General features: G+C 41.6%; 1 protein-coding gene and 1 pseudogene across 1 annotated transcript; one reads left to right on the top strand and one right to left on the bottom strand.

Moving 5' to 3' along the window:
* Positions 1 to 237: 237 nt before the first annotated feature.
* On the bottom strand, positions 238 to 11,410 carry SELE (selectin E). The gene is made up of 13 exons (XM_027086371.1): positions 11,317 to 11,410; positions 10,893 to 10,976; positions 9,932 to 10,318; positions 9,044 to 9,151; positions 8,213 to 8,398; positions 7,228 to 7,413; positions 6,930 to 7,118; positions 5,558 to 5,746; positions 5,170 to 5,346; positions 4,431 to 4,541; positions 3,653 to 3,674; positions 3,475 to 3,547; positions 238 to 2,195 (listed from the first exon to the last, which is right to left on the bottom strand). Exons 2-12 carry the CDS (start codon positions 10,927 to 10,929, stop codon positions 3,490 to 3,492), a joined length of 1,650 nt encoding a protein of 549 aa, XP_026942172.1. The 5' UTR covers positions 10,930 to 10,976; positions 11,317 to 11,410; the 3' UTR covers positions 238 to 2,195; positions 3,475 to 3,489.
* Positions 11,411 to 18,092: 6,682 nt separating this feature from the next.
* On the top strand, positions 18,093 to 18,441 carry LOC113609282 (prothymosin alpha-like; annotated as a pseudogene).
* Positions 18,442 to 21,094: the final 2,653 nt, after the last annotated feature.

Here is a 21,094-nt window from a genome sequence, read left to right as displayed (position 1 = left end):
AGGCAAAAAGTAGATTAGTAGTTACCAGTGGCTGGTGAAGATGGAGAGTGACTTCTAATGGGTCCTGGGTCTCTTTTGGGGGAGATAGAAGTGTTCCAGAGTTAGATAGCAGTGATGGTCACAGGATCTTGTAAATATACCAAAAGCTGTTGGATTGTACACTTACAAAGGGTGAATTTTATGGTATCTTTTATCTAAGTAAAACAGAATTTTTAAGAAAGAGCCTGTACACAGGGCTAAATATAAACATGTTTATTATAAAACTTCATAATGCCATGTCAAATACAATAGGTATGACATAAGCTTAAATAAATACATACTTAAAACATTTTAAATCATAATTTTAAATACTTTATAAAACCCAAACACAGACCACATTTATATTTCACACAGCTATTTCCAATGCAGTATATACAAACATTTACAACATTTGAACAATTTCAAAGAAAACAGTAATTCATTCCATATGTAGCCTGCTCATAATACTTGTTTTTTTTTCTCTCTCTCTCTCCTTTATTTCCCAGAGTTCTTTTATCCCTTAATAACCTCTGCTGTTCTGATCCTTATCATATCTCTCTGTTTCCTTTTGGTTTTGTCTTTGCCAGTGTGCAGCCAGCACTTCTCTGAAATTTTGCTTTTTCAACACATCCTAAGTTATGAAAGGGTGGGAGAGTTTGGATTCTTATACTATCCTGCAAGGTTGGGGCAGCTTTGCCAATTACTGGCCCAGTATCTCTTATGGCCAGTGATCAACCAATGACTAGGGATTCCTTAGGAATTTTAAACTCTCTTATAAATAAATACAAATACTTGCTCATTCAGGCTTTCCTCTCTTTAAGAACACACGAACGGACAGAATAAGACAATTAGGGAATATTTATTAGACATCTTGACTTTAAAAAAAATCCACTGGACAGATCCACTACATGGTATGTTTCTAGCATGGATTTAAAATCTTATGTAATATACAAGAATTGTATGTTGACACATCACATCTGACAAACATCTTTGTAGTAATGCAAAACACATTTATATATCTATATGTTTTTTTTTAAGAAAGACATTCATAAAACTGTACCTTTGTTTGTTTGCATTTATGCTTTTATCAGATCAGAACATTTAACCTCCTGGAAGTTTTTCATCATAGAAACCATATAGCTATGAAAAAATACCTGACAGTGTACAAGTGTGTTGCCATGCGGATTTTGCTCTCCTGAGACTACTCATGGTTTTTAAAGAAACTGTAGTCAAACATTCAGAACTTTATACTGGTTTATGCGTTGCTAGGGCACAGTAGTTGCCCTTTTTGAAATACATTTACTACAGATGAAACTTTAGAATTTGTTAATAAAGATCTGGGATAAGCAACTTTTATTATAGTCCTAATATTTATAGTCCTAATTATTATAGGACTAATATTTACATATTTTAAAGTCCCTACCACACTTGTACTGAATTAATATCGTCCTAATATTTACATATTTTAAAGTCCCTACCACACTTGTACTGAATTAAGACTTATGGACTTTATACTATAGTCAATGCAAGTAAAAAGAACACACAGCCTCTAAAAAACACTTTAAAAAGCACTGAATCCCACAGGGATAAAAGTGATTGAGACAGTGTTTGCACTCCCACAGAGTGCTAAATAGAATTTCCACCATTAACAACCTTTCCCATGTCGTCACCCCATGGCATTAAAAATTTGTCATTTTTTTTTCCAGGTCTGTTAATAGAATATCTTTGACCAATTTGTTTCCTCTAAACTCTTGACACGTATTATTCATCCCAATGACAGCAACTACATAAGCAGCAGTTGAAACACTGTGAGGGACAAAAGAAAGAAACAGCGCCACAAAATAGTGGGTTGCACCACAAGATTTTCCAGTGAGTGAAGGGTGAGTTAGAAAAGGAATTCTGAGATTCCAGAGCCTTAGTCTCTTCACTCTTGCATGGGAGCGAATATTCTTTCCTTCCAGTAGCCAGCACTGGAAAGGAGAAAACTGAGTCTTTTTGGTGGCAGGCTGGACTTGCCCACTGGATTTTAGTCCGTTGAAGTCCTTGTAGGTACCATAGTCCCAGCTATAAAGGCAGCCAGCGTGTGTAGTAGGTGAGTAGGGCCAGAGACCCAAGCAGACCTCTCTGTCTCTGCCGTCTTCAGGGTATCGTTCTAGTTCCCTAATGTACCTGTGCTCCTGCAATGATAAGAGTGCATGCGGGCAGGACATTTAATATTTTGCATACTAACAGCAGCGACAAAATTCCCCTTCTAGCACAGACAACTGTGTGCACTCTCACAAGGCTAGTCCAGATACAAACCGCAACATCCTATATAGCTGGGATAGTGAAACTATTCTGTATGATACTGTAATGGCGGATACATGTCATTATACATTTGTCAAAACCCATGGAATATACAAAACCAGGAGTGAACCCTACTGTAAACTGTGGGATTTAGTTAATAATAATATATCAATACTGGCCCATCGATTGTAACAAAATACCATACAAATGTAAGATGTTAATAATAGAGGAGGGCTTCCCTGGTGGCACAGTGGTTGAGAATCCACCTGCCAATGCAGGGGACACGGGTTCGAGCCCTGGTCTGGGAAGATCCCACATGCCATGGAGCAACTAAACCCGTGCACCACAACTACTGAGCCTGCGCTCTAGGGCCCGCGAGCCACAACTACTGAGCCCGCGTGCCACAACTACTGAAGCCCGCGCACCTAGAGCCCGTGCTCTGCAACAAGAGAAGCCACCGCAATGAGAAGCCCGTGCACCGCAGCAAGGGGAGTCCCCACTCGCCGCAACTAGAGAAAGCCCGCGGGCAGCAATGAAGACCCAACACAGCCGAAAATAAAATAAATAAATAAATTTTAAAAAAATAATAGAGGAAATTGGAGGGCACGAGGGGCTATGCTGGAACTCTGTACTTTCTACTGAATTTTCTGTGAACCTGAAACTGCACACACAAAAATGTCTATTAATTAAAAAACATCTATTCAGAGGGGACTTGAGCCTTCCAAATTGTCACAAAGCAGAGCAGAGTGGTTAAGAACACAGCTTTTAGAGCCAGACTGCCTGGGTGTGAATCCTGGCTATACCACTTACTAGTTTTGAGATTTTCGGCATTAAGTTCTCTGTGCCTCATTTCCTTCACCTATATAATAATAAATACAGTAGCCCTTATCTCATATAATTCCTAGCTTAGAACGGTTCCTAGAACATAGTAAGTGCCATATAAGGGTTAGCTATTATTATTATTCATGTTCATCAATGAAATGACTCCATAAAGGCCAGATCCTTGTTCCTTTCCTCTCCTCCGACAAAAACATGAAACAACTTGCCCTAGAATAACATGAAGGTGGTGATTTCCTCCCTAGACACTGCAGGTTCAGAAGGTTCCAGGAGCAACAGAACATGTAGAGAAGATATCTTCTTTCAAAACCATATGTGATTTTCAAGTCTTACCTGATTCCTTTGGACTTAAGTTAACTCGGAAATCGTTTGGTAGGATCCGTCTGATTGAAGGCTTTGGCAGCTGCTGTGGAATACATGAGAACACTGAGTAAAGCACTGGTTTCCAGCATGAAGAGAGAAAAATGTGTAAAATGTTCAATGGCATGCTTTATACAAGAGTGCAGCTTACCTGGCAGGAACAAATTTTTTTGCTGCAAGAGAAAGAAAACCATTCATTTAGACTAAATGACTTTTAAGGATACATTAAATCCTGAAACAATATGACTCTTTTCATCAGGGGTTGCAAACTCAGTACCTACACGGCCCCTGTAATTATCAGAGCCCAGACACAGCTTGGTGGCAACAAGGGGGCAGGGCAGGGGATGCAAAGTGTGCACTCATGCAAAGGACACAGCAGCTTCCTAATGCAAGCGGATAGCAACATGCTCTGCTTGCCAGGTTCTGCTGTCTTCCAATTTGCCATGAGAAATCTCAGGTCTGGATTAGATGTGAAATTTCCTATTCTGTAAATGTCAGAACTTAATTCAAAAAATACTAAAGACTCTGTAGGTCAAACAAACCAGGAGTGTGGCTAGATGTGTTTGCATATCCCCTGAGATACTCCCATATTTAAGCCTGTATTCCAAATAAAATTTTTGGAAACATTTTATTGATTTTCCCAGGACTGCTAATTATGGCAGCCTCATTGCAACAACTCCCAGGGGGACCACAGCATTCAATGTGAATAGCATCCCCTGGAGTTGTACCATGTTAGCACACTAACATTTGTATTTCCTGAAACTCTTTCCCTAAGACTTCTGCTTAATTACCCTGCAGTTTATTAGTGTTTAATGACTAGTGACTAGATTCTAATTACTTTTTAAATCTGTGAGAGATAACGTGACTCATCAATGAGAAAATAATTTTTTTCAAAAACCTTTTTGGAGTACATTCATAAATGCCCTTACCTTTCTTCTGAAGGCGTTTCAGAAGCCAGAGGAGAAATGATGCTAATGTCATGAGGGAGACCCCAGCAGCAGAAAGTCCAACTGCCAAGGGAGTTTGGGACTTAGAAGGAGCTAAGGAAACAGAGGGGGGTAAACTGTCATGAGAAGGAATTAAATTCAAAGTCTTTCTGTTCTGTCCATTTGCCCTTTGTGCACTGATTACAGTGTACAAAGCAGAAGAGTCATCTAGTTCAATACATGAGGCAGAGACATGGTACTAAAGGCCTTAGAGGTCAGCCCCAAACCACCTTTTGCGAGCTTATCTCCCAGCCTGGCTAGGCAGAGCTCTAACCTACCAAGCTTTCACAGCACACCTTGGTTAACCTCTCTCTCTCTCTCTCTCTCTCTCTCTCGCTCTCTCTCTCTCTCTCTCTGTCCCTCCCTCCCTCCCTCCCTCTCTCCCTCCCTCCCTCCCTCCCTCCCTCTTTTTCTCACTCTCTCTCTCATTTCCCTTCCCACCCCCCAACTTTTCCCACTAGCTCTCCTTTTATCAAAATTCCACTGACATGTCACTTCTTCTGTTTTCTCTTTATCCCCATAAAATGAAATGTCCATCCACTAATGTTAACCTGGGTAACCTTTCTGACCTTTCTGGCTTGGATACACTGGGTAGTTCATTACTGCAGCCAGATAGCTTCCTTTCTTAGCTCCCTTTCTTCTCTCTTGTCCCCCAGACAACCACCATCAATCAATGCTTCACCTTCACAAGTAGGCAGCATCCCAGACCAGTGTCCTGTGGCACCACATGTCAGAGCCGCAGAGCCATTGAGCGTCCATCCTTCAGGACATGAAAATGTACACTTGGTGCCAAACACAGGCTCCCCACTGCAGTTTATGTCGATCTTTCCGGGAACCTCCAAACTTGAACACTGTACCGCTGCAAACGATAGGACATGGGTAGAGGTTAAGAAAAATCTACCGGAACGTTTTTAAAACGGGCAGAAAAGTCACCAATAAGTGTAACTTATAAGCACTACTTAGTTTTCAGCATGTAGGAAATTAGGATCAAGTCCCTTGGGGCGATCTAGGTTCAGAAATGTTTTAAGGTACTTGACCTATACTCCTTTAAAGATTGAATTCAGTCCTACCTTGGCAGGAGGGGACCTCCTGTGTCCACTGTCCCTGAGATGTGCACTCAAGTTGAGCCGATCCACGTAATTCAAAGCCTTCCTCACAGCTGACGGCACAGGAGGACTTGTAGGTAAACTCTCCAGTGGGGGAATGGGTACAGTTCACTGAACCACTTCTGGGCTGAGGGATAGCATCACATTTCACAGCTGGAAGACATGAGTGAGTACATGAGAGGTTCGTTTTTATCGGGCAGCAACAGATTTCCCAAGGTAACCAAGTCCCTAGCTCTTCAATAGTGCTCACAGGAAAACTCACCCATGAACCCACTTTGGAAACTTTCAGAAGTACTAGAAACACTAGACTAGTTGTCTTTCAGGAGACAACTCACGTAGCCTCTCTCTGGGCTAGACAAAGCTTTCACGGGAAAGCAGAGCTACCAAAATTATGGTCAGAGAATAATGTAGTGGAACTGGATAGTACTTGGCATTTGACGACTGAACCCAGATCACTTTGGACAAAGGAATACTCAGAGAATTCAAGACTCTTCATTAGTCCCTGGACAAGTGGGAAGATGGCTGTGTTTTCTTTGAATTCCAGTCCCTTCATTGACAGGGGTACTAATTAAAGGACAGCCTTTAACAGGACCAGTGGTTCCTGAGCTCTGTTCTGATATGTGAAAGAAGTCAGGGTTAGGAGAAAGATTTTATGTAGTCAGGGAGCAACTTATGGGTCCTGGATGCTGACAGATGAGGCCAAAAAGAAAGGAGGATAAGAAGGCAGCCACATAAAATTTGTCTGCTTTGCAGTTTGGTTTTTGTCTTGTGTCTTTTTCCACTGTAAATCATTCTGTGCTCTATTTGGCTACAAAAATGCCAGTTCCTGATAGTGAGAACTGCTTGCTTTCAATGTTCTTGATCTTGCTTTATTAAATTAAATTAAACTAAATTTTAGTGCTTACGTATATATTAAGTGTGTCTCTATATCTGACACCACACTTGAAACATTTTCATCACTGCTAGTCATGAGCAATTTCAGAAGAAAGGTATGACAAGTACTTTGGAATCAAGTCATGTTCTCATAATCCTACTTTGTAAATTTTCTAATGTGATTTCCCTTCAGATTAAGATTTCTGCTTACTCCATGCCAATGTCTATAAAGTTATGTTAGTCCAGTACAGTTAAGAAACCAGCAAAGCATCCACTCTTACTACATACAATCCTTTCCCTGGACAGTTCTTTTATACGCATCTCAAAAATATAAGATGAATGTTGCCCATCAGATCTGATTACTATAGTTAAAGTAGGCATCAGGTTTCATTTTCAGTGCTTCACATTTGAAGACTGCTGCTCTTTGAGAAAGGGAGAGTGTAAAGGAGACTCTCAGGCTTACCTTCACAAACTGGGACCTGCTGTGTCCATTGCCCCTGGGTAGTGCATTCAACCTGGGCTGGCCCCTGCAACACGAAGCCTTCTGCACAGGTGAAGTGGCAGGATGACTTATAGGTGAACTCTCCAGCAGGGGAGTGGCTACAGCTCACAGCGCCATTCTGAGGATGGCTGACGGCATCACACGTCACAGCTGTAACACATGTCCCAATTTACATTAGCAGGTCTGGCTTTCCCATTTGGAGTATAGGTTGAGGAAAAAGAATGTTTACAATATAAATCCTGATGTAGAACTACCGTACCTTTACATGTTGGTTTCTTGTTGTCCCATATCCCAGAGGAGATACACTGCAGGTGCTGGGGTCCAGTGAGTTTATATCCTTCATTACACTCAAATTCACAGGTGGTGTTCCACAGGAAGCTTCCGTGGCTTTGGAAACATTTCACAACTCCATTGACAGGACTTCTCAAAGCATCACACTTAGCCACTGGGGATTTGAAAGAATACCATGAACTTTACAGAAGAGTGACATATTCACTTCTTATTGAACTGGAATTTATAATACAGTAAGATAGATCAGAGGGTAGATTCCCAAAGCCCTGCGTTCATCCTTGGGGACATGCGCACATCCGATAAAGTTTTTATGCTTTTTTCTTGGTATTTTCATCTTCTCTGATTGACTCTGACTGTGCTAAATGGTTTCTGATCTATTTTATCAGATCTCTCATCAGGTCTCTGATCTATTTTACATAAGGCAAAAACAAAGAAAAATAACAGATTCTAGATCAGGATTTATGACTAGTGATAAAAAAAACAATCCCGACGTACACAGAACATTCATTTATTTTAACCCAGCATGACCTGGAGGAAAGAATTTTTTTGTCTTTGGCCTAGAAAGATAAGACAGAGAGAAAAGGGTATACTGAGGCTGCGTGATTATCATGCTCTTAAATTGGTCCAGTTGCATGGGTGAGGTTAAACAGAGAAAGGGGAAAGTCATTAAGATGTTAAGAGTATGGTTCCACTGTTTTATGTGTTTTCTTACAAATCACCGGAGCCTCAGAAACACTTATGTCAAACATAGGATCAAAACCTCTCTCAAAGCCAGCTGGTACCATACTGGCCATATATATTGGCCAAGAGAACAAGTTTAATTAGAACTTGTTTAATTAGGACAAGTTTAAAAGAACTTTCCCTGACGTGCTGAAAATGGTATAAACTGGATAAAAAGTAAGGCAATGAGGGATGAGTTAGAGAATGTTCTGTGCCTTCTGAGAGAGACTTACCATTGCAGGCTGGAAGAGGAACACTCCATTCTCCGGAGGAAGTGCACTGTGTGGCCTCCGGGCTGCTTGGGAGATAGCCCTCCCCACAGCTGACAGAGCAGGAAGAATTGTAGCTGAATTTCCCCAAAGGGTCGTTGCAAACCAGGCTTCCATGCTCAGGGGCTTCCTGTGCCTGACAGGTCACAACTGAAAAGGGAAACCAAATCAATTCTACTCCTCTCTCACCTTATCAGGTGGGAAGAACCCTGGAAACTATAACTACTGTTTATTGACCTTTTTTTTTTTTTTTTTTTTTTGCGGTACGCGGGCCTCTCACTTTTGTTGCCTCTCCCGTTGCGGAGCACAGGCTCCGGACACGCAGGCTCAGCGGCCATGGCTCACGGGCCCAGCCGCTCCGCGGCATGTGGGATCTTCCCGGACCGGGGCACGAACCCGCGTCCCCTGCATCGGCAGGCGGACTCTCAACCACTGCGCCACCAGGGAAGCCCACTACTGTTTATTGAATAGCAGGCACTATGAAAATGTTGTGTCTGCATTTGTTCACATCATCCAAACCATAAGCCTGTGAAGTTGGTACTATATTGTCCTCATTTTACAATGAGAAAACTGGGACTCAGAGAGTTTAACTATGTTGTCAAGGTGCTGTAATTAATAAGTGGTGAATCTGGGATTCAAAGCCAGGAGGGTCTGACTTCATAGCCTCAGCTCTTAACCACCTTCTGAAACCATATGCCCCAGGGAAGGGAAGGCATGCAGACCTGACTCCGAAGCCAGCGGACACAAAATCCTCCTACCATCTCTAGCGAAGAAAAAGGTGAGACCAAGCCTTACCTTGCTCACACTTGAGTCCCGTGAAGCCGGGGTGGCACTGACAAGTGTGGCTGTTGACGGTCTCTCTACAGTCACCGTGGCCGCTGCAGGATGTCGGGGTACAGGCAGCTGTGGAAAAGACAGTCTGTGATGACGATTGTTATTGTGCTTCAAATGAGTTTCTTTAGGAATTCAGGGTCAATAGTGTGTAACGGGGATGTCACCAATGATACAGAGTGCCAGAGATTTTAACAGAAGTGCTTGATGAAATGCCAAAGCTGAGTTTTAGGCTCAACCATTTTTTTTTTTTCTTTTGCGCTACACGGGCCTCTCACTGCTGTGGCCTCTCCCGTTGCAGAGCACAGGCTCCGGACGCGCAGGCTCAGCAGCCACGGCTCACGGGCCCAGCCGCTCCGCGGCATGTGGGATCCTCCCGGACCAGGGCACAAACCCGTGTCCCTTGCACCGGCAGGTGGACTCCCAACCACTGTGCCACCAGGGAAGCCCTAGGCTCAACCATTTTAAACCTTGATGTTAATGTCAGGGGTATAGCTGTAACTGGCTCCCCAAATAGAAAATTCCCTTTATCACAAACTCTAAAGAGAGTTCCCCTACGGCACATAAACAACAGGTAGCTAAAAATGTATCATGTGTTTGTACACACACTGTATATAAGTATAGACCTATATATATGCATATATGTATACATAAATACATACATTCTTGTCTACATTCACACAAAGAAGCAAAAACACATTCTGTTTTAAAACATCAAACAGAATGTTTTAAAACCGTATCTTTTAGAACATAAATTTCCCACAATAGAGACCAGTTTTTGCATACAGTCCACAATCTGTCAAGATGCTCACACACTGAATCTCCCTCCCACTGCTGCCACAAACTCCCTACCTGTGTAGCACAAGGCTAGCTTCTTTTTGCTGCATCTCTCATCGTTCCACTTGCCCGAGTCCTTTTCTCTCTTGATGTAGATCTCTACACAATCCTCGTTGCTTTGCTTATTGTTTGGTTCACCTGGAGCCCAGTTTGTGGCCTCTTCAGTCAAAGGCTTCTGGGTCCCTATCCAGGTCCAGGTATCGTTGACCTTCCTGATTCCGATCCAGTAATAACTTGGTGAATAGCTGAATGTGGAGTTCAGGTGTTTAATCTCTTCCTGGTTTTGAATTGCAACCAGATGTGTGTACCTTTGCTGGCAATAAGCACTGGCCTCATCAAACGTCATGGGTTCCGTGGAGGCGTTGTAAGACCAGGCTCCACTTTCCTTAAACAGGAGAAGCACTAAGGGGGAAAATGTGAAAGGAATGGGAAAGTTTAGTCCTGCTATGGTTTGACTCTGTTAACTGGACCTTTTGTTGTCTTTTTTTGGGCATCTAGTGGCCTTTGGGTTGACTCAACCTTTTTTCACCTTTTCCAAAGTAAGAATGGGTACGAATGGAGAAACTACCATTTACTGTGTATCTCTTTTGTGGTTGCCCTTCCACTTGGTGCTTCACCCACCATAACCTACCCAATATACCTGCCTAATAGTAGAATAATAATCAGAATAACTAAGCTTTGGGGGGCACTAAATATGCACTGTCGGAGGCACTTTACGTGACCCACAATACTGAATCCTCAAAATGCCTCTGGGAAATAGGTTATTTATGATCAACTCTTTATACGTAAGGAAGCTGAGACACATGAGGTAAATTGCTCCTAGCCCAGGGCACAACACATTGTGAGGAGAGGCCAGGAATGGTGCTAAACAACCTACAATGCACAGGACAGCCCCCACAAGGAAGACTTATCTGGTCCAAAATGTCAGTAGTGCCAAGGATAAGAAACCCTTTTCTAACTACGGGCATTGACTTACCGAAAGTGAGAGCAGAGAGAAACTGTGAAGCAATCATGACTTCAAGACTTCTTTTGATCCCAAGATTAGACTTGAAATGCTTTTCTGGGGGCGAAAGTACAAAATTAATTATAGAATGAAGTCCCAGGCTACCAGTTACTCAAATCATTCTACAATGATGCGTAGAGCGACATCATAATATTTTCAGATAAAGGATTGAAATCTTTTGCCACCATCTTCACTTCAAAGAAGTTTACCCAAATGAATACATGTAAAAGTTAAGATTCTCATCATTTAGGTCAAAGAGAAAAGCCAGGTTTTAACTTGTCTGAATACAATAAGAGCTTGCACAGATCTTTTATCGAAGGCTTCTTGACTATCTGTTCATATTAATAATCTGGGTTTCATGGCCAGATTAATTAAGTAAAAGACTTCTTGCACTTACCTGTTCGGTGAAGCAGTTGTTTCGGTGTCAGATTCCTCCTGAGTTGCTGCTGCTTCTGCCACTCTTGCAGTTCTGATGCGAGGTCAGCCAAGAACACTGGAGCTCTGCTCCTGCTGGAGCTGCTTTATAGAACGACGCTTCCTGTGAGTAATAGGAGGATATGTCCAAAGCCAGTAAAGAGGAATTCCCAGACAGCATCCAAAAAGTTTCCCAGGAATATCCATAATGCGAAAAATTACAATGATGTCAAAATGAATTCTCCTTTTTTACATACCTTTTAATTTTACATGAATTCTATTGATATGACACAAATGCATGGTTTTAATCCCCAAAACATAAAAGCTATGTCTTTAAAATTTTTTTACCTTTGCTTATTAGTAGTCCCTCTCCTGAAATTGTGGTAGCAATCAGAATTTCATCACCCTAAGCAAACTAAGAATAGTTGTGTCATCTATGGACTATTACCCTCAATTTTCCTACCCCATACCAGTCAATTATGTCATCACTCACTTTTTTTCTCTTTCTCACCTACCAACTCAATCCATTTTAAGGTACAATACCTAATTGGAATGAATCATGAAGTAAATGTTAATCCTCAGATTCTGTGTATAGTTATGGCTAAATTACTAGAAACAATATCTCCCACTTAAATGTCTGAAATAATGCCTTGTTTCTTAAATATAAGAAAAATGGGAAACAGACTTAGATATTCCTGTCGGGAAAACATTCATGATTTGTTCAGTGAGAAAATAAAAATGAAAACTATATATACTCGTGTTTAATTTACCCAAATTTGGTTTAAAATTTTTTAATGTGAATTGCAAAAACATAAAAAATGTATCAAAATGTTAACAATGGATTTCTAGATGGCAGGCTTCAGGGGTTATTTTTATAACTTTCATGTTTATTTTCAGGTTTTCCCAGTTTTTGCAATGACCCTCTATTACTTTTATAGTAAAAAGAACACAGTTTAAAGAATTCTGTGTCTAAATGCAACTGAAGGGTATATATATATATATATAATATATATATATATATTTTATATATATAAAATATCACTGATTCCTGCTCTTTATACTGGCATTTCTTTGGGGCAGTTATATACAATCACCATTCCCCATCTCTGCATCTTGTTTAATTCAAACCGTAGAGACAGTAAATGGGAATCTTTTACTTTCCATGTTCTATAGAGATCAAGTGAAGCTAATATTCTATAATTACAGTTTTTTAGAATAGGACATCTAAGAATGTACTCTAAGCAGGCATGAAGTAGTAGTGGCAGGGGAATGAGGCGGGGAATAACAGGTTAATTTGTCTCATTACACATGTTAGCCCTGGCTCTTTCTATGCACATAAAGACCTAAGCCAAACAGGCAAAGAGAAGAAAAATTCCAATGAGTACAACTGATTTTAAAAATTAAATAAATAACCCAGTTAGCTAATTTAACTCCTAAAACTGCCTGGCTCTGAACAGAGACGTTATCATCCACCTCCCTCTCTCTTATATTTTCTAGATACTGACATTATTTTTTTTAATCAGACTTTACTTATGTAACGTGATCGCTATGGCTCAGTAAATGTGGAAGAGCAGTCAGTCACAAGTGTTTATTTAGATTTCAGAGAAGGATGTGAAGCTGGGTTAATACGTAATCTGTATATGTTTTATTTTTTAATAAGTTGCGAACATATCATTTGCGTGAGCGTGGAATAACTGGGGGTGTTGAATATTATCTCCTCTTCCTCAAATAAACCTAATGTCCCAAGTAGCAGGCTGATTAGAGGTCCCTCAAGGCCCTATTGAGTCTCCCAAGCTCAGAAGATGTAGCCGGCTGTCCCTGGACTGCTCCATTTTCAACCCTGGCCTCATATGGATACCCGTTACAGTCTCCAACTTGGAGAGGCAAAGAGAAAAGGAAAGAAGATGCTGCAAACAGAGGCACACCCCAGGCTCCACCACCAGGGCTATTTTGTCTCTGAGGTGCCACCCTTCCTGGCTTTATCATCCCTTTTCCTGGAAGTGCCCTGGCCTCTCCTCCACGTCCTGTAAAGGGGCACCAAGGACATCAACCGCTTTTGCTTCTGTGCCCAGCCCAACTCATTCTCACCTTTATGGTGATGGGACATCCCTGAGGGAGTGAGGGAAAGACAGAAAGAGAAGGTTAGGGTTCCCAAGGCAAATGTTACAGTGTCACTCAAGGCCATCCTGTTCACCTTCCATAGATAGGGACAAATAAAAGCCATGGACAGGAGATTATTGGGTTTAATGGGAAGTAGCATCGGCCATAAGCACATGTGGCAAGACCATCTATTAAAGTGTGAATTTAGCTTTGGTTCCTCAGTGCTGAAGGGAACTATGAAGCATGGACAGTAGTTCTTGGTTCCCTCATCTCTGGGCAGTGTCGCTAGGTGCTTATTTTTGAAAGCTTTGGTAACTTCCCCCCAAGTTCGACTCTGCTAACATCTAAAGTACTTCTGTAGAGTCTAAGGTAGGGAGACGAAATCCCAATAAAGATTCAATACTATTTGCAGAATACAAATATGATATTTCTTGCACACCCAAAATTGTGAAATAAAATTAATAACAGTATGCCATCATGGTGTAGAATGGCATTTCTTGCTTGACTGAAACATAAGCATATTTGATAGAAAATTAGTCTGGTTCCCTCTAAAGTCATTCTCCAGAAAGGCATGTTCACTTCTTTGGATGTGTAGCTATCTCAGAACACCTGGGTCAAGTAGGAGACCTGGGCTCTCTGTCTGCACTCCCGCACCCAGGGACCAGGAATCCGTACTTTAAATGAATATTCAGGTAATTCTGATACAGATACCCAAATCCTACCATACTTTGAGATAGATTGGCCCAGGGTCACCTAATTTGGGAGAGAATATCAAGACCCCATGGCTGGTGCTCAGCTCTAAGTACAATTTTGACCAAAATGTCACTACAGTTACTGACACCCTCTCTACTGGAAGACTAGAGGCACCATTTGTAACAGTGTTGGGCAAATTCAGAAAATATTTAGGATGAGTCGATGTTTTGACTTCTCGTACATGGAAAGTAAATGGTTTTTAACCAAAGGAAGAGAATAGCTCTAAAGAAGTACCATAAGTCGGTATATATTAAGTTAGTCTCCTTTCTTGTCTGATTCAAAAGGACTCTGTAATTTCCACTAATTTCCCTTTTAAAACTTCTGGCACGATTCTGAGACTTCAGTTCTAATGTGTTTCCTTGCTTCCTGCTTGGCAGCACCTTATCTTGACGCTTCCGTTTTCTGTTTTGGAATCCAAGAATTAACAGTGGGAATATCTTCAAAATGAGCCAACTCCAGCGGTGAATTCCCAAGCAGGAGAAATAATTGCACATGGGCTGGTTCACTGAAAGAGCCCTTCCTGAATGTAGCCAGACTGTTTGCCGTCAGTTGTTAACAGAGAGGGGGAAATACCCCTGGATTTTAGAAAAGCTTCCTTGCTTGTTTTCCTTGGCCATCGTGCTGCTTGTTTTGTAACCAGAAGTTTCCTAAAGGATTATTATTAGCTTTGCTCTCAGTGTCTTATATCAGGAGAAAAATCTGGCCTCGTCACTTTTTTTTTTTTTTTTTTTTTTGCGGTATGAGGGCCTCTCACTGTTGTGGCCTCTCTCGTTGCGGAGCACAGGCTCGGGACGCGCAGGCTCAGCGGCCATGGCTCACGCGCCCAGCCACTCCGCGGCATGTGGGATCTTCCCAGACTGGGGCACGAACCCGTGTCCCCTGCATCGGCAGGCGGACTCTTAACCGCTGCGCCACCAGGGAAGCCCGCCTCTTCACTTTTTGAATAAAAAGATCTGCTGTTTCCCTTGTATATAGTTTTAATTTTTGAACTCGTGAATGTACTATCAAAAAAATCTTCAGTTTAACACCAACACTGTGAATTGGAGCAAGCTTCTTGGCCTCTAAGTCTCAGATCTCCCATCTAGAACTAAAGGTGTTTGACTACAGTCCCTGCCGTCTGTAACATACTGTGACATAACATGTAAATACAGGAAGAGACTAATTTAATTACACGCATTACTTCATACAAATTTCACAAAATTAAAGGTAGATATTATTAATTCCATTTTCCAGAGGATGAAGCACAGACCTCAAAAGGTTAAGTAACTTGCCTATGTTTTTTCAGTTAATACATGGTCAAGCAGGGATTCAAATCCACGCCTGTGTTATTCTAAAGCCCATGTCCTTTGTGTTGATTCCATGCCTGCTCAGATCGAAACCTCAGAAGGTAGATATACCTTAGTTTTTACATTAAAAAAAAATGTTATAGCAACCTGCTTGGCTTCCTGTACCTCCAGCCAGCTCATAAGTTCAGTGTCTTAGGTTGAGTTCCTTCTGAAGCAGACCCAGAGACAAGGACATAGGTGCAAGTCATTTATTTGGGAGGTGATCCCAGGAAGCACTAGTAAGGGAGTAAGGAAGTGAGACAGGGAAAGGGACAAATCCAGTAAAGGGTGTGTTAATCAGCAGGTTACCACTGTGGGAGCCAAGACTCAGTCCCACAAGAGAACTCTGGGAGACACCTCAGAGTATCCCCAAGGAGTGGTGAGGGAGCTGGGGGAATGCATCTACCGATTCCAGTCCGTCATTGGCTAGGGGCTGATCCTAGGAGGGCATGGTTAATTATCCTGCTCTTCCAAGTGGATTCCTGAGGCCAGAGAGAGCCCTTCACAAAGAGATGCAGGTGCTTATGGTTGGAAACGACATGATTTGACCTGGGTTTTTAAAGGATGATCTGTATGCTGTATTGGGACAAAATAGGCATGTTAGTTTTCTATCACTGCTGTAAAAAATTACTACAAATCTGATGGTTGAAAACAACCCAGATTTATTATTTCATTGTTTCTGTAGGTCAGAAGTACAGGTTGGGTCAACTGGTTTCTCTGCTCTGGGTTTCACATTCCCAAAGTCAAGACGTCAGCCAGTTGGGCTCTTCTTGAGAGAGTCTGGGAAAAATCTACTTCCAAGGTCATCCAAATTGTTGGTAGAATCCAGTTACTTGTGGTTGTCGGACTGGGGTCCCTATTTCCTTGCTGGCTGTCAGCCAGGAGTCATTTTCATCCTCTTCAGGCCATTTTCATTCCCTGGTTTATGGCTCTCTTTGCTGTCCAAAATGGCAGTTTTGAGTCCCTCTCCTCAAATCTCTCCAACTTCCCCTTCTGCATCATCGTTCGTTGGCCTACGACTTCTGCCACATCTCTCTGCCTTACTCTGCTGCCTCCAATTCTACTTCTAAGGGCTCGTGTGATTACACTGGGCTCATTCAGATTATCCAGGATAATCTCCCTATTTTAAGGTCAATTCATTAATAACTGAATTCCATCAGCAAAATCCCTTCCCAGCAGTACCTAGATTAGTGTTTGATTGGATAATCAAAGAGGAGATGGGAAGTTGTAGGGGTTGAAGAGGACACATTTAGCATTTTGCCTACCAGGGTAGGCACTCGGTCACAGAGATGCAATCCAGGACCTAGCTGCGTGGCTAGCCTAAATTAGTGCTGGTGTGCTAAGGCCAATTCTGTTGTGATGTGCTTTCTGACTTGGTGCTTATTATATCTCCTCTGCTTGGAAGTGGGACTAATTCCCTGAATCCAAGGATGTTCCAGACCTTTAAGTGGGGATTAAATATAAGTGGGGATTAAATGTATACATTATATACATCGTCCCACCCATAACCCCTGGGGCAGTCATCTTTCCTGAATAACCCAACCCTGTTAGTTTTTTTTTTTTTTTTTTTTTTTGCAGTACGCGGGCCTCTCACTGCCGTGACCTCTCCCGTTGCGGAGCACAGGCTCCGGACACGCAGGCTCAGAGGCCATGGCTCACGGGCCCAGCCGCTGCGCGGCATGTGGGATCTTCCCAGACCGGGGCACGAACCCATGTCCCCTGCCTCGGCAGGCGGACTCCCAACCACTGCGCCACCAGGGAAGCCCAACCCTGTTAGTTTGTGTGTGTGTGTGTGTGTGTGTGTGTGTGTGTGTGTGTGTGCAGGGCCTGCACTCTGTTTTTTGGGGGTTTTTTGGTTTTTTTAGAAGATGTTGGGGTAGGAGTTTATTAATTAATTAATTTATTTTTGCTGTGTTGGGTCCTCGTTTCTGTGCGAGGGTTTCTCTAGTTGTGGCAAGCGGGGGCCATCGCGGTGCGCGGGCCTCTTACTATCGCGGCCTCTCTTGTTGCGGAGCACAGGCTCCAGACGCGCAGGCTTAGTAGTTGTGGCTCACGGGCCCAGCCACTCCACGGCATGCGGGATCCTCCCAGACCAGGGCTCGAACCCATGTCCCCTGCATTAGCAGGCAGATTCTCAACCATTGCTCCACCAGGGAAGCCCCAACCCTGTTAGTTTTTATATCACACTTGCTCCTTCACTCTGTGAACTGATATCCCATACACAGACACTTCATTTGGTCAATCCTACTACTTGAATAAAATTATTATTATTAATCTAGCAACTATCATTAATTGGCCATTTCACACCAGAGGCAATACTGAGAACTTTAAATATACCATGTCATTTGATCATCATAACAGCATTAGGAACTAGGTGTTACTATCCCCATTTTCCAGATGAGGACCCTGAGGTTTAGAGAGTTTAAATAACTTGCCTGAGATCTCATAGCCTGTAGAAGTAGAACTAGGACCTAACTGACTTCAAAGTCTATGTTCTTGGCTACCACACTGCCTCTGCTATAACTAACTGAACAACTGAACAATTTTAATCCACTGCATGGAATCACTGGCATGCCCCACGATGTCAGGCATAGCCATGGTCACCAGGTACAAGATCACCACCAAGGATTTGAAGGAGAAAAAGGAAATTGTGGAGAGGGGGAGAGTAGAGGAGCCACACTTGCTAGCGGGAATGCTAATGAGAAAAATAGGAAGCAAGATGTAGGTGAAGAAGAGGAAGAAAGTGATGAGGAAGAGGAAGAGGAGGAAGATGAAAGACATGGTGAAGAAGAGAATGGAGAGGAAGATGAAGCGGCTGAGGCAGCTACATGCAAATGGGCAGTTGAAGATGATGAGGATGACAATGCTGATACCAAGAGCAGAAGACTGATGAGGAGGACTACACAGCAAAAAAGGAAAAGTTAAACTAAAGATAAAAAAAATAGGGCTTCCCTGGTGGCACAGTGGTTAAGAATCCGCCTGCCAATGCAGGGGACACGGGTTCGAGCCCTGGTCCGGAAAGATCCCACTTGTAGTGGAGCAACTAAGCCTGCGTGCCACAACTACTGAACCTGTGCTCTAGAGCCCGCGAGCCACAACTACTGAAGCCCACGTGCCTAGAGCCTGTGCTCTGAAACAAGAGAAGCCACCGCAGTGAGAAGCCTGTGCACTGCAACAAAAAGTAGCCCCCCTACTGGCTGCAACTAGAGAAAGCCCACATGCAGCAACAAAGACCCAACACAGCCAAAAATAAATAAATAAAAATAAAATAAATAAATAAAAGAAAATGAACAAATACAATACAATACAATACAGAAAAAGCCACTGTGACCTATTCATCATTCTGTGTCAGAATCTAAACATGGGCACCTTTGGACAGAGTCCCGCCAGTCAGCCCACCTTGGGCAACACACCCACTGATGACACTTCTTGTCCATTACCTGACCAAAACCGTAACATGAATTTGAAACAGGGACGGAATAAAGAAACAACATTTCTAAGGCCCTGCTTTTTTTTCTTCTTTTTATTTAAATTGAAATATAGTTGCCTATAAAATATTGTGTTAGTTTCAGGTGTACGACATGGTGATCCAACAATTAAATACATTATGAAATGATCACCACAACTCCAGTGACTATCTGTCACTATACAAAATCATTACAGTATTAACTCTCTTCCTTATGGTACATATTACACCTCTGTAACTTACTCATTTTATAACTTGAAGTTTGTATCTCTTAATCCCCTTCACCTATTTCACTCAAACCCCTGCTTCCTTCTCCTCTGGCAACCACCAGTTTGCTCTATGTATCTATAAGTCTGTTTCTGACTACTCTTAAGTTATGTTTTCTTTGTTCATTTGTTTTGTTTTTTAGCTTCCAGGTATAAACGAAATCATATAGTATTTGTCTTTCTCTGACTTGTTTCACTTAGCATAATACCCTCTAAGCCCATCCATGCTGTCACAAATGGCAAGATTTCATTCTTTTTCATGGGTGAGTAATATTCCAGTGTGTGTGTGTGTGTGTGTGTGTGTGTGTGTGTGTGTGTGTGTGTGTGTGTGTATACTAGGCTTTATCCATTCATCTATCCATGGACATTTAGGTTCCTTTTATATCTTGGCTGCTATAAATAATGCTGCAGTGAACATAGGGGTGCATATATCTTTTTAAATTATTGTTTTTGTTTTCTTTGGGTAAATACCCAGAGTGGAATTGCTGGATCATATGATATTTCTAATGACATTTTTTATTTTTTGAGAAACCTCCATACTGTTTTCTGTAGTGTTTGCACCAATTTATATTCCTAACAACAGTGTATGAGCGTTTCCTTTTCTCCACATCCTCGCCAACATTTGTCATTTGTTTGTTGTCTTTTTGACAATAGCCATTCTGACAGGTGTGAGGTTATGTCTCATTGGTGGTTTTGATTTACATTTCCCTGATGATTAATGATGTTGAACATCTTTTCATGTGTCGTCCATCTGTATGTCTTCTTTGGAACAATGTCTATTCAAGTTCTCTGCCCATTTTTAATTGGATTTTTAAATATTTAGTTGTGTGATTTCTTTATATAATTTGGATATTAACCCCTTATCGAATATATCATTTGCAAATATTTTCTTCCATTCAGTAGGCTGCCTTCTCATTTTGTTGAAGGTTCCTTTCACTGTGCAAAAGTTTTTTAGTTTAATGTAGTTCCATTTGTTTATTTTTGTTTTTGTTGCCCTTGCCTGAGACAGATCCAAAAAACAATATGGCTAAGATCAATGTCAAAGAGCATACTATGTTTTCTTCTAGCGGTCTTATGGTTTCAAGTCTTACATTTAAGTCTTTAATCCATTTTGAGTTTTTTTGTATATGTATTAGGAAAATGGTCTAGTTTGACTCTTTTGCATGTAGCTGTCCAGTTTTCCAGACACCATTTATTAAAGAGGCTGTCTTTTCCCCATTGTATATTCTTGCCACCCTTGTCAAAGATTAATTGACCATATTAGCATGGGTTTATTTATGGACTTTCAGTACTGTTCCATTGACCTCTGTGTCTGTTTTTGTGCCTGCTTATTTTCTTGAAAGCGCTTCAAAAAGGAAAATGTGTTTGTAAATTTTATTTACATTTTATATTTTTGTACATATTGTTAGGGGTCAGCCATTTCTAATGATCTCAGATGACCAAACCAACCTTCAGAGTATTTTCTGCCCTACTTCTGACTTTACTTATGGTATGCCCATGTTCGTTCTAATCTCAAATGAGAAAAAAAATACACTCGTAAAAAGAGCAAAAACAACTTATTCCAAGCGTTCTAGTAACATCTTTTGTGTTTATATTTAGCTGTACAATAAGTACTTGGTTTGTATAAGATGATTTAAAAGGCCAAAGGTAAAGCTTCTTTTTTTTTTTCCTTCTTTTGGTCTGTGAGGTTGCTGTTTATTTTTTGGCCCGTGTGATGTATGTGTGCAACACTGTTGTCCAACAATAAATTGGAATTTTATATTTCACTGAGTTGTTCTTAAGAAAGAGAAAGAGATGGAATGGCCAATTCACTGTATGAAGTCATTTTCCAGTACATGATATTTTCTATAA

The sequence above is a fragment of the Aethalodelphis obliquidens genome, unplaced genomic scaffold (assembly GCF_003676395.1).
Source record: "Aethalodelphis obliquidens isolate GAN/ISIS:26980383/991018 unplaced genomic scaffold, ASM367639v1 scaffold55, whole genome shotgun sequence".
NCBI lineage: Eukaryota > Metazoa > Chordata > Mammalia > Artiodactyla > Delphinidae > Aethalodelphis > Aethalodelphis obliquidens.
The sequence above is the reverse complement of the archived record's forward strand: the minus strand, read 5'-3'. Positions and strand labels throughout refer to the sequence as shown.

Coding starts and splice junctions, on each gene's coding strand:
- SELE (XM_027086371.1), bottom strand. CDS start 10,929: ATGATTGCTTCACAGTTTCTCTCTGCTCTCACTTTCG. Junction 9,152..9,931: donor GCTAGCCTTGTGCTACACAG/GTAGGGAGTTTG, acceptor TCTTTTCCACAG/CTGCCTGTACCCCGACATCC. Junction 5,347..5,557: donor GGAGGTCCCCTCCTGCCAAG/GTAGGACTGAAT, acceptor TATCGTTTGCAG/CGGTACAGTGTTCAAGTTTG.